The following is a 14,505-nucleotide window of genomic DNA, read 5'->3' on the forward strand; positions in this document are numbered from 1 at the left end:
AATAAGGTTCCTTTTATATAATATATCTCACAGAAAGGGAATCCGAAGACACTTTTATAATACACACATTCATCTGATGGTTCAACGTGTCGAATGCAGCAGACAGGTCCAACAGGATGATGACAGAGGAGAGGGAGGCTGCTTTAGCAGTGTGCAGTTCCTCAGTGACAGCAAGGAGGGCAGTTTCTGTGGAGTGACCTGCCTTGAAACCAGACTGGTGCGGATCCAGAAGGTTGTTCTGATGGAGATAACAGGAGAGTTGTTTAAAGACAGCACGTTCAAGTGTTTTAGACAGGAACGGGAGGAGAGAGCCAGGCCTGTAGTTTATAACATCTGACGGGTTGAGAGTGGGTTTCTTCAGGAGAGGGTTTACTCTTGCCTCCTTGAGACTGTTTGGAAAGTGACCAGAAGTTAGAGAAGTGTTGATGAAATGGGTGAGAAACGGTAGAATATCAGGAGCGATAGTCTGAAGGAGGTTTGAAGGGATAGGGTCCAGAGGACAGGTGGTAAGGCGGGCAGAGGTAATGAGGGAAAGAACCTCACTTGGCGAGAGAGGGGAAAAGGAGGTCAGTGTGTGGGTGAAAGGAGGGTCTGGTGACCCAGCAGTGAGTAAAGGTGAGTCAGAAAAAGAAGAGCGAATATCATCAACTTTTTTTTCAAAGTGGTTAACAAAGTCGCTTGACAGAAGGGAGGAGGGGGAAGGGGCTTTTGGGGGTCCAGGAGGGAGGAGAAGATGGAAAATAGTTTTTTGGGATTGGAATAGGAAGATTGGATCTTATCTTGAAAGAAAGTGCTTTTTGCCTGAGAGATCGCAGCAGAGAAAGAGGAGAGGAGAGCCTGATAGGTTAGGAGGTCGTCACGGTGTTTGGATTTCCACCATTTCCGCTCTGCTGCCCGAAGGACGGTTCTATTAGCACGCAGTGCGTCATTTAGCCAGGGAGCAGGAGGGGACTGACGAGCCTGCCGAGATGTGAGAGGACAGAGAGAGTCCAGAGAGGATGAGAGAGTAGAGAGGAGAGTTTCTGCATCAGAGTTTGGAGGCAGCAATTGGATGTACTTAAACATTAGTAATAAGAGAGAGCTCTGTAGTTTACCATTGAAATGTTCATGCTATTGTTATTGGTACCAATTTTTATTAACAAAAATAAAACTAGAATAAATCCAGAAGTATATCCAAACCCTTAAAGGTCCCATCATATGCTTTTCTGGTTATTACTCGTCCCCTTGTGTGTTATGTAGCTTTTTCTGCATGTAAACGGTCTGCAGAGTCACAAACCCTCAAAGTACACCCTGTAGCGAGTAAAACTCTAACACAGAAAAGACCTGTCTACGCTGCCCCAGAACGCCTCGTTGGACATTTGTCTTTTTCCATTTTTTTCTTCCGGGGAAGGTTGAGGTCACTAAGTCCAAATGGACCCATTGGTCCAAATGGACTAATCCCCGGATACACACACACACACACACACACACACACACACACACACACACACACACACACACACACACACACACACACACACACACACACACACACACACACACACACACACACACACACGCACGCACGCCACACACACACACACACACACACACACACACACACACACACACGCACACACATTTATCTTTTCTCAGCCACGGTGCTCCACGATGCTCAGACCCCATTGGATGGCCTACCTGCCTGTCAGCCTTCCATCGGGGCACAAACTTATCTCCTGACCTCATTGGTCATGTGCGCGTTCGTGTGTGTTGGAGGAGGGGCTCTATAAGGAAGTGGCAGATTTTCTCCGGTTGTGTATTTTCAAATTCTAGCGATCTCGAGCCGGTTTTTCAAACGTACCTACCCCACCTTTAAGTAACCTTTCATCAATAATTAACATTAATAGAACGTTATATTGATAATGTACTCACTAAACTTACGATTCATTTAACTTATTTTCTTCCAAAAGTTAATTATCCAAAGCCTCTGTACACCCCCTTCTATTTACATGTAATGGTTTGGCCCTGCCTCCAAACGCGGTGCGGCACCTGCCCTATCTAGCAGAGAGAGAGTGAGAGCATGTGAGGAGGTATGCTAGTACTTACTTGTGTACACATGTCTCAACGACTAACAATGTCAGGCTTTCAAAAAAGAAAAGAAAGGAGAGAAAGACAAGAGAGAGGGACTAAAGGGCGACAGTATGTCACCCAGTTTTTCAACAGAAAAGGTGGGTGTGGTGTGCTCCATGAGTGGTGGAAATTAGTCTGTTAGCTAAGCGTAGTCCATTGTAAATAATAATTGTGATGCTGGCATTAAGTAGCCTACTGTTAATATCTTCACAGGAAATTCAGAGGTTTTTCATTTCACTGCTCTTTTAGCTGACATTTAATAAATGCAGGTACATTTTTAGCAGCTATTCATACTAAATCAGTTGTCCCTCCCCCTGGTGCCAGGACCAACAGATCCATCTTTAGACTCAGCAGCCCTGTGCCCCCATAAGGCTGAACCTGAACCAGCTTTTCTCCCAACTGAAGGAGGCAGAGATGGGGACTCGAGTCTGCGACTCGGACTCGAGTCGCACTTAAGTCGCACACACAGAGACTTCAGACTTGACTTGGACTCGTGACCAAAAGACTTCAGACTCGACTTGGACTCGTGTGTTGGGACTCGTGAACAATCATTGTGTTTTCTATTTTTGGCGTATTAAAGGTGGGGTAGGTACATTTGAGAGAAACCGGCTCGAGATCGCTAGAATTTGAAAATACACAACCGGAGATAATCTGCTTGAGGCTGCTACTTCCTTATAGAGCCCGCCTCCTCCAACACACACGAACGCGCACATGACCAATGAGGGCACGAGATAAGTTTGTGCCCAGATGGAAGGCTGACAGGCAGGTAGGCCATCCAGTTATTTTAGCCGGGCTCATTACGCAGACGTGCGCGCCTCTGTTACTACCTGGTAGTAACACAATAGCGACCGGCGGCACACCTGCGGCTGTACCGCTTGTAATTAGGTTCAACTACAAACACTTCGAACAAAACGCCGGTGGCACCAACAAAAGGAGCGCACACTGCAAAGTCTGCAATATCAAAATCAAGGATGCTGGCGCAACAACGTCGAATTTCATCAGGCACTTGGAAACTCACCCGGAGAAGTCAGTCACATTAACGCATATGGACGGTTAGCAAACATGTTTAGCTCAGCATCAGCTACGTAATGTTAACTTAGCTTGCTACTAGCTTTGTAACTGAATATTCGAAAAGATTAGTGAATTGCTTGTCACACTTGTTTGAGTTGAGTGGCGTTGACATCCAATTCTTGACATGACATAAAAAAGGTCGGTAACGTTAATCATTACCCGCTTTTAAGTACTTTTAACAGTTTCCCTGCGGGGGATTAATAAAGTATTTGTGATACTGATGTCTGATTCTGAAGTGTTTTGCTTATAAGTTGTTTGCATTTAGCTAAAGTGTGATGTTTTTCCTCATATTGCAATAGCCTGTTTAAAGTGATCATATAACAAACAACTAATCAGTACTGATACTGTATGCTAATAGATATAGGAGTGATAATAACACAGTAAATGCTTTGAATTTCTTAGATATAGCTGTGCAGTATTCTTAACAGACTGGATAGCAGCAGACAATCGAAGGCTTATTACAACCAGAAGAGACATCAGACTTTTAGTTTTTTAGAGACTTGAGACTTGACTTGGACTCGTGACCAAAGACTTGAGACTTGACTTGGACTTGCAAAAAAAGACTTGTGAACATCTCTGGAAGGAGGTGAGCAGCATTGTGTTGAATGACATGCCACTCAACATATCTGAAGGGAGACTGGCATACAACATATATATATCAAAACAAAAAGCTAACATCTAATTTCAAACACAGTATCTTTCCACATAATGTAAGTTATATTTATTTGAATTTATGCATTCATGTTGAGAATGTTCCATTCAAAAATGTTATTATTAAAAAGGCATTTACACTATAAAAGATGACTATTGTCAGGAATGTTAGTCTTATATCAAATAGTAAATTCTACTGCAGCAGAATGTTGCACGTCTGCACAGTGTTATATTTTCACAGCTCAGTGTCAGTAAATATTGTGCGGTTAGTATTGGACTACAAGATAGATGCAAGCCTGTACAGGTAGTTATTTAAAGCATATATGGGTCGGTTTGGTTCTGAAGGTGTGGTTACAGAAACTGTGCTTGGTTGGCAGGAGCTCCAACAAGGCGTGTAGGTCAGAGAGTGAATACACATACTATACAGAGATGCTGTTTGAGATGTGATTTTGGAACAATGAACAATATAAATCTATTCTAGTGTACCTCAACAATGGAATTATGATCAGTAGAAATGGCCATGACATGGGACCTTTCAGATCATTACAAAGTAATATGGGAAATATTGACTTGGTAATGTTGTGACTTTTGTGAATTAATGTGAAGAAGGTTTCTTATATGTATCATATCTCACAGAAAGGGAATCCGAACACATGTCACTTTTATAATAAACACATTCATCTTTATTGTTTTAAAATGTTGAAACCATCGACACAAGCAAAAACAGGTTGATGTTGAAACATGTCCTGAGAGCCAGAGAGCAGACTGAGAGCAGTGTGAGAGAGAAAGCAGAGTCCCAGTGAGTCAGCTCAGGACTGGGAGCACTGGTCTCTCCTCAGTGTCTCTGAGAGCGGAGTCTGGGAGCCCTGGGTGGCCTCACAGGTCACAGAGCGCGCCTTCCTCCACTGGTCTGCAGGGAGCCTCAGGGTGCTGCTCCAGCTGTAGTGGGCGTCCTTCTCCAGCACCCCGGGGCTCCTGCTCTCCTCCCAGCTGCTGCTGCTGCTGCTGCCGTCCACCTTCCAGGCCAGACTCCAGTCTGAGGGGAAGCCCTTGTTGGCCAGGCACATGAGCGTGGCCTTCCCCTGCTGCAGCTCTTCTGTGGAGGGAGCCAGCACCGTCAGGGTGGGAGGGACATCACCTAGGAGACACCAATCAGATTAGAGGACAGGGAGCACACAGCTGTCAATCAACCAGCAGACGCTGGGACACCTTTGCTGTGAGAGCGTTTCTCCTTTAAGGAGTTTCTGTCAGATGTTGGTTCTGCTCCATCAGTCTCTCACTCACACAGTGTTTCACTTCCCTTTAAGAAGCCTCTCATGCAAATCAGCACCGAGACACTTCACACAGAATCACCTGAAATATGTCAGACTACACTAGGAATAAAGTACAACATTAGGAAGCATTTCAAAAAATTAAGGTCAAAACCTGAACTCTGCAAACCATTATTAAATTATTTACTGGATAAATGAACAAACACGGGAAATGGAACAATCAATTGAGCTAAATGTGAATCTCAATCACTGCCCAGTTTTACTAACTTTAAAATAATGTCTGAAAGAATTCAACACATTTTTAATATCCATCGTTATCTTTACTCTGTTTAACTGTATATAAAAACTGTTTTCGTAATTTCTTTGAAAACAGAGGAGAGAACCGAGATAGAAACATTTAAAATAAGTTAAGGTAAAATGAGGAGTTTTATCATTTCACATTTGAAGCTGTTTAAATGACAGTATGTTGGGAATGTATAAAGACAGTTCAAGAAAATCTGCTCCGACTTAGGCTCAATGAGGAAGAGAAATAAAGACACGAATACTAACACTATCTAAACATTACGATTAAAATAATAAAAATCTATCTCTCAAACATTCTAACACAGAATTTAAAACATCTCTTAACAACATCATATTTAGTTTTGGTGCAGAAACTTACTTCCAACATCCAGTCTGGTTCCTCCACCAAAAGTCCACCACAGTGATACAAAGTCATTGAGCCGCCGTACAAAAACCTCTCACTGTAGAGAGACGGCTCTCTGACTTTGACTCACTGAACTAAACCTCCCAACCCTCAAGATGCTACTTCACCATTAAAGGTGGAAATAACGATGTATTCTCGTTTAATGTTTAACTCTCATGAAAACATTTAAACGCCTTTTGCTGGAGGAAAGTTCGCCTCCGAGTGCAAAATATTTGAGAAGTATTTATACAATGACATGGAGAGGCAACTATTTCTCTTACTTTGCTTAATAACAAGTACAACAAAAGAGAGATTGCTCTTATAAATGAATACTTGACTTACTTCCAACATCCAGTCTGGTTCCTCCACCGAACGTGTACCACAGTGATACAAAGTCATTGAGCCGCCGTACAAAAACCTCTCACTGTAGAGACACGGCTCTCTGACTTTGACACAAACAAACTCACCAAACACATCCACAGTTTACGCAGTTTATATAATAACGCTTCAAATGTTTGAAACAGATTCACAAACTATGGAAAAGTATTTAATGTTTCTTTTGTGAACCTTTTAAACATTTAAAAGGAATATTAAGTTGTGTCTTCAGTTTCAAAATTAAGATGATTCTTTCGAAAAACGAATTGTTCACAAAATAATTTTTACGATTTTATCAACTTTGTCATCAAAGTAATTGAACATTTAAATGAAACAATAAATGTCTACTAAAAGCTCTACATGTTAAACTTCCAAATGTGCATAATTCCCATAAATACATGTGTGTTTGTCCATCAGGATTAATAATAAACCTCCATTTAGGTTTTCCTGGTGGTATTGATTAGTTGGGGTTATTAATTTGAGCTTTTTAATGAAATGAACTGCAAGAAAATGTGTCCTTTGAACTTAGAGCCTCAAACAAGTGAGCGCTGACCCATTCCTGATCCGTCCTCTGACCGAGAGATGGATCCATTGATGAACAGCATCATCAGAGTCATCCAGGTCCCTGTTGGAGTCAGTCAGAGCATTTCCATAGAGAGACACTTTGCATCAGCAGCACCATGCTCCAGTGCTCTGGGACACTTTATAGTCCTGAGAGTTGAGCACTGGATGACTGACAGCTGTCCTTCATGACAACAGAAGCCACAGGAATCCTCCTCATCAAGAACATGACTTTGATCTGCGTCCTCATCTGGACTCTCCTCTGCTGCTGCTTCACAGGTAAAGTCCAGAGAATCAAACTCCTCTCCTCTGTGAACATCCGTCCCTCTGGAATGAAGCGGACAAAACCATGACGCTGCTTTATGTCTTTGTCTCTGTGTCCTCAGAGTCCAGAGGCCAGTACACGTTGACTCAGTCTGGAGCGGTGAGCTCTGCTCCGGGACGCTCCGTCTCCATCACATGTAGGACCAGTCAGGCGGTTCATGGTGGGACATATTTAGCCTGGTACCAACAGAGAGATGGAGGAACTCCTAAACTGCTCGTTTATTATGCTACCACTCGAGCATCAGGGATTTCAGACCGTTTCACAGGCAGTGGATCAAACTCTGACTTCACTCTGACCATCAGTGGAGTCCAGACTGAAGATGCAGCAGTTTACTACTGTCAGAGTCTCCATTACCCCAACAGTCAGTGGGTGCTCACACAGTGAAAAAGCGTCGTACAAAAACCTCCCTCAGTCAGACAGGAACTGAACTGACTGCTGCAGCTGGAAGCTACACTTCACTGAGGACACACACACACACACACACACACACACACACACACACACACACACACACACACACACACACACACACACACACACACACACTTTCATCTCCATTAAGCGTGTCACTTTTTTCTTTTTCAAGCAAAGACTTCTGAAATGTTTCTACTAATTTATTAAGAGAATGAACTCATACACACCAAACTAAAATACTAAATCTATAAAAGCCACACTAAACGTATTGGTCCTCAGCTTCTTTTGAACAGTGTTCACTTCTGTCTCACTGGAGAGACTCCCAAAGATCAAAAGTCCCGACTTCAAATCAGAGGTCACCTTCACTTTCAAGTCTGAGGTAAATCCAGCAAGCCCTGATCATGAGACGTTCCTGACCTCCTAGAGATACGGCGCTGTAGAAGATCAGAGGTGAAGGAGGCTGTCTGACCATGCAGAGCTCTAAAAGGGACCACCAGTCTCTTAAACTGGATTCTTTATTCAATGTGGAGCCAAGAATACAAATCAAGACGGCTGTTACATGAGATCTTTTCAAAGGTTCATTCAACAGTCCTTTGAACATTTCAGTGAGTGATGGATGTGAAAGGAAAGAAGAAATGGAATGACACCGTTTAAATGGACTAACAAATCTGTAAATGATCATCTCCAGCTTAGCTTGAAGCACATTGTGATACAACTTAACAAATAATGTAAACGGTAAACACCAGATGTGAATCCACCACTTCATGCTGCTCAACAGTCAATGTCTGATCTAAAGGGTCAGCTATATTTCAGACAGTAGATTTGAACAGATGATAAAACAAGGAGCATCTGAAAACTGAAGTAATACACCTTAATGGAGATGAAAGAAAAGCCTCAGCAGTTCAGGTATCTTCTCTGAGTATATTCATCATCAAATCATATTCCCCACTAATGACATTCATTTTCACATCGTATAAAACTGCCTTGCTTAATCTTTAAGACCATAATGTGATCAGTCATTAAGTATAGCATTCTGTATAATGCCACTCTCCTTTTAGATTTACAAAAAGGATGAATTGCCGACTTCAAACTTTACATTTCTGTCAAAAAGAATCATGTAAATTAAAGTAGCTACTGTATAAGAAAACTTGCAAAACTGAATTTGTATTGTGGTGTGAAACCTTTTAACAATCTGTATCAATAGATTTCTTTCTTTCACGTGTGTCAAACAACATATGTTTCTACACTTTAAAATATTCTCACCAACAGGCTCAACTTGCTTTCAGGGTTTCCGCTAGGATTTTTTCTCGCCGGTCAAATGTCCGGGCAGAATTTATTTTACCGGACTAATTTGAAACTTACCGGTCATATTTCAATAATAATAATAATAGTTGTGTAGCAGAGTTTCCGTTAGCAGGTAATTACCGGACTATGAGCAGATATGCTTCAGTTTAAAACTCAGTTCACGGGGCTCATTTGTATATTGCTTCAGTTTATAATCGTAACAGATCGAAAAATTCTGATTCATTTTTCAATAAATGATTCCACAAACAACAAACAACATAATTATTACATTCAAACAAACTACTTGTAGTAGATAACGTACATTATTCAGAAGTTTACATCAACTTTGAATAATAACACGGGAGAAACGGATCCTCTCTTTCCCTCCCTCTCTCTGCTGACAGCACGTCAGTTTCTCATGCAGCTCCTGCAGCCCGCTAAACAGAGGGCGGGGCTTCAGGTGCTCATGCAGAGCTGCGTGTCTCGGTCAGACTCAGCAGCTGATCTGATCTCTCTCTCGCTCCGGTTACACTTCACTCGCGTTTATGTCCATATCGATCAGATCCAGCTCTCCTGATCGGCCTCTATAGAGAGCACCGATCAAACTATTAAGAGTGAATATCGGCCGATAATGACCGGCGGCCGATCGATCGGAGCCTCCCTAATTATTACCAGACATTTTGACCGTCAGGTTTTGAATTTACCGGTTTTTTATAAATTTTACCAGCTAAAAACCGGTAATTACCGGCTAACGGAAACCCTGCTTGCTTTGTGTAAACCAAATGAACTTGTGTTCGACATAGTAATCTCTGAGAGCCCATTATGGAGTGAAACATGAAACAGTGAATGCTGTCAGCACTGAGGGGAACACCATGCTGTGTGAGGACAGCTCCACTTCACTGACTGCGTGTTTGCATATGTGTCCTGCCTCTCTGCTCCCAGACGTTAAGAGGCCAGAGGTGATCAGCGGCTGTCCAGAGCCACTGACACGCCGGCAGCACAATGATGATGTCACTGACTCTACTGCTGGCCACCCTGGGGCTCCTTGTTCAGGGTGAGACTCTCTTCTGAAAACGTTGCTTCAGGATGCAACCAGGTTCCCCAACATGAGGATCTGCTATGATGGAGAAGCACCGAGACAAGCAGCATGTACCCTCTTCCATCTGTTCTCCAGAGAGGAGAGGATGCTCTTCTGTTTGGATGTTGATCATCTTTCTCCAAGCTGGATAGCTCAATAACCCTTCTGCTGTTTTCATGTTTTCCAGATTCATCAGGAGAAATCCTCCTGACTCAGTCTCCTGGATCTCTGTCTGTTGTTCCAGGACACACTCTTTCTATCAAATGTACAGCCAGTACAAGTGCTGGTACATGCCTTCACTGGTACCTTCAGAAACCTGGAGAAGCTCCTAAACTCTTGGTTTATTATGCTACATCTCTTCAGTCTGGAGTTTCAAATCGTTTCAGTGCAAGTGGATCTGGGACTGTCTTCACTCTGACCGTCACTGGAGTTCAGACTGAAGATACAGGAGATTATTATTGTCAGCAGTGCAGCAGCAGGCCGTTCACACAGTGATACAACATCGTACAAAAGCCTCCTCAACTAAAGAGGAAGTGATTTGACTGAACAACTGCACAGACAAAATAAATAACTATAGCCTTAATTACCAACATTATATTAATGTAATACCACAACAACACTCTCAACATTAAAAAACTTGTTTATTTCTGTTAAAGATAGTTTTACAATTAGTTTGTGATTTTTAACAGCTTTAATAACCACTCTATAACTTTGGCCCTCATAACTGTGAACCCCAAGTGACATTATAGCACATATTTAATTTTGTATAAATATTGAGTGAATGCTAAATTCCTACTTTTTATGTTTGCTTTCTAACGTAATTTGTCGAGGAGCAGGAAAAGAAAACAATATTTTAGCTCTTATCAAAACTTATTTTCTATCATGCTGTAAGAAATTGTGTACAATTACATAAGTGCATCATTGATACAGTTGTATTTCACTCACAGTATATCAATGATGGTATGCAATTTCTTCTAAAAAATGATAACACCGCAGTGATCTGTATATGTGTATATCAATGAAAAAGCTGAAGATTCAATCCATCAATTCATATAGCCCAATATCAGACATTTTACATTTGTCTCAGTGGACTTTACAGTTTATACAGAATATAAATATGACACCCTTGGTCCTCGGACCCTCACATTGGACAAGGAAAAACATCCAAAGAAAATAAGTGAAAAAAACCCGGAGAAAGCAACAGAGGAGGGATCCCTCTCCCAGGACGGACAGACGTGCAATAGATGTCGTTTGTAAATTAAAAAGACAATACATTTACAACATAGGTAGTCCAAATACTTGAAAATGCATGTGTCTATAAATAAGAAGACATTGAATCCAGGTGGATGGCAACATTCCTGTGGGAGCCATCAAAGAAGTACTAAGGAGAGCATCAGGCAGGACCACAGCGACAGCTCCAGCCACGACTCAGGATCCACGACTCAGGACCCACGACTCAGGATCCACGACTCAGGGTCCACGACTCAGGGCCCACGACTCAGGGTCCACGACTCAGGACCCACGACTCAGGGTCCACGACTCAGGACCCACGACTCAGGACCATAGCAACAGGCACAGTCATGATTAGGTCTTTGTTTTAGTCAAATATCAGTTTTAATTCAATCTGTGAAAATGCATTAAATGCATTGATTCTGCAAACAGAACAAATAGCAAGAGGACAGAGACTGGTGTATCAACATTTTAGGTCGAGTTATAATGTGTCCATTAAGTAAGATTTAAAGGTCACCTATTATGAAAAATCCACTTTTCCATATCTTCTATGAACATGTGTCCCCTCTGTGTAAAGACATTCTGAAAGTTTCAGGAAAAAAGATTCCCTTTCTTTTTATCCTGATCCATTTATATAAAAACCTGTCTGAAAATGAGCTGATCAGATTTTGGCCACTTTGTGATGTCAAGTTTTGTTGGGCTGTGCAGCCATTAGCCAATCACCAAGGTAACACCCGCCCACCTTATCACCTGAATCTCCCCTTAGAGCTCCATTGTGTTTTTTTAAACCAAGCACAGCGCTGAAACAGAGGGGTTCACTGCATTATACCATGCATGATCTGTTTGGTTGTTGGAGCCAAACACTTCAGAGACAAGGTTTGTAAATATCTGAGACCTATAATATATTGTTGAAAAGGAGTATAATAGGGGACCTTTAAGGTCATCTCAATTTACATTCAGGTTATACAACTGTATGCAGATGGTACCCTGCTTTTCATTTCTTAACCTGAATGTCTTTTTCTTATCGAGTCAGATGTCCAGAATGAATTCATGGTAACATTTAACAACGCATGAACAAAACATAGAGCATACATTAAACAGTAGTTATAAGAGCTTTGTGGTTTACCATTTAAATGTTCCTACTAAGGTTATTGGAACTAATTAATAACATGGATAGAACCTAAATGAATGCAGAAGTACATCAACAGTCTAGCAATTATTAACAAGTAATCTGGAAACAATGTGTGATGGCTTTTGTGAATTCATGTGAAGAAGGTTTCTTATATGTATCATATCTCACAGAAAGGGAATCAGAACACATGTCACTTTTATAATACACACATTCATCTTTATTGTTTTAAAATGTTGAAACCATCGACACAAGGAAAAACAGGTTGATGTTGAAACATGTCCTGAGAGCCAGAGAGCAGACTGAGAGCAGTGTGAGAGAGAAAGCAGAGTCCCAGTGAGTCAGCTCAGGACTGGGAACACTGGTCTCTCCTCAGTGTCTCTGAGAGCGGAATCTGGGAGCCCTGGGTGGCCTCACAGGTCACAGAGCGCGCCTTCCTCCACTGGTCTGCAGGGAGCCTCAGGGTGCTGCTCCAGCTGTAGTGGGCGTCCTTCTCCAGCACCCCGGGGCTCCTGCTCTCCTCCCAGCTGCTGCTGCTGCTGCTGCTGCCGTCCACCTTCCAGGCCAGACTCCAGTCTGAGGGGAAGCCCTTGTTGGCCAGGCACATGAGCATGGCCTTCCCCTGCTGCAGCTCTTCTGTGGAGGGAGCCAACACCGTCAGGGTGGGAGGGACATCACCTAGGAGACACCAATCAGATTAGAGGACAGGGAGCACACAGCTGTCAATCAACCAGCTGGGACACCTTTGCTGTGAGAGCGTTTCTCCTTTAAGGAGTTTCTGTCAGATGTTGGTTCTGCTCCATCAGTCTCTCACTCACACAGTGTTTCACTTCCCTTTAAGAAGCCTCTCATGCAAATCAGCACCGAGACACTTCACACAGAATCACCTGAAATATGTCAGACTACAATAGGAATAAAGTACAACATTAGGAAGCATTTAAAAAGTTGTGGTCAAAATCATCCAAAACCTGAACTCTGCAAACCATTATTAAATTATTTACTGGATAAATGAACAAATACGGGAAATGGAACAATCAATTGAGCTTAATGTGAATCTCAATCACTGCCCAGTTTTACTAACTTTAAAATAATGTCTGAAAGAATTCAACACATTTTTAATATCCATCGTTATCTTTACTCTGTTTAACTGTATATAAAAACTGTTTTCGTAATTTCTTTGAAAACAGAGGAGAGAACCGAGATAGAAACATTTAAAATAAGTTAAGGTAAAATTAGCAGTTTCATCATTTCACATTTGAAGCTGTTTAAATGACAGTATGTTGGGAATGTACGTTGGATTAACATGATTTTAATATGGGAACCGGTTGCACATATTAAAAACATGTGTACTCAAAACTATTCCATTATGTTAAAGACACACAACTATGTTATGTCAAAGAAACATGAAATTGTTATGTTAATGTAAACATTTCCTTTAATATAGGTATATTCATTTACCCTATGTTTAACCAACATGACTTTTTATGTTCATTTTAGACTTTTAATATACTCAGTATATTTCTGTACAGAGCCACATGAATGTTTTGTTTAAACTACATGCTATAGTTTTCTGTTTAATCTACCTAGTGCTCAAGGGGTACATAAGATTTTTTATTTCATGTGAATAGAGGCATTTCGTACATTCTTCAACAGGATCCATCCTAATCTCTTATATCTACAGCATGTATCATAACATTTTAAAACTAATAGTCAATAAAGACAAACACATTTCTTTGAACAACATTCATGTATTTTTCTCAAAAAATAAAACAATATTAACAACCACCACACATCCAGATGAGCTTTTGGTTTTTCCATCATGCAGCCCCAGAAGAATGAACAAATACATTGAAAATAAAGAAATAGAAGAAATAGAAAATGTTTGTGATGCATGTACATATACATTATTGTGTACTTAGAACACAGCAAGGAAGCTTAAAGGAAACTATTCTCCCGACCAAAATAAAGGTTTATTGGGCCGGATGGCAAAGAAAGGCTTATTTTTGTAACTCATAGTAAACAATGAACAGAATATGTCAACGCCTAGCCGAAAAAAGGAAATGTTCTTGCAAATCCATTATTTAAATAGTAACCTGCTAATATGAAAGGGCACTTTAATGCAAAAAAGCAATGGCATTGCTGAAAAATACATGAAAGTATAAAAATGGCCTGGTTTCTCACCACATATGCACTAAAGAAAGTATTACAAATAAAAACAAGAACTGACATTTTGAAGTAGCGCAATTAGTACATTCTGAAAACACATGACCCCAGGAAAAACACACATTTCTGAAACATGCAAATCAATACAGTAAAAAGCAT

At 41.3% G+C, this 14,505-nt stretch overlaps 3 gene segments (V, D, J or C); 1 reads left to right on the top strand and 2 right to left on the bottom strand.

The window, feature by feature from the left end:
* Positions 1–4,487: 4,487 nt before the first annotated feature.
* On the bottom strand, positions 4,488–5,862 carry LOC117450999 (Ig kappa-b4 chain C region-like). The segment is given in 2 exon segments: positions 4,488–4,969; positions 5,764–5,862. A coding segment is annotated over 1 exon segment (258 nt).
* Positions 5,863–6,686: 824 nt separating this feature from the next.
* LOC117450994 (Ig kappa chain V region 120-like) lies at positions 6,687–7,447 on the top strand. The segment is given in 2 exon segments: positions 6,687–7,002; positions 7,110–7,447. Coding segments are annotated over 2 exon segments (414 nt in total).
* A 4,960-nt stretch (positions 7,448–12,407) lies between these two features.
* LOC117451726 (Ig kappa-b4 chain C region-like) lies at positions 12,408–12,873 on the bottom strand. The segment is given in 1 exon segment: positions 12,408–12,873. A coding segment is annotated over 1 exon segment (267 nt).
* Positions 12,874–14,505: the final 1,632 nt, after the last annotated feature.

Source organism: Pseudochaenichthys georgianus, chromosome 8 (genome assembly GCF_902827115.2).
Source record: "Pseudochaenichthys georgianus chromosome 8, fPseGeo1.2, whole genome shotgun sequence".
NCBI classification, from domain to species: Eukaryota; Metazoa; Chordata; class Actinopteri; order Perciformes; family Channichthyidae; genus Pseudochaenichthys; species Pseudochaenichthys georgianus.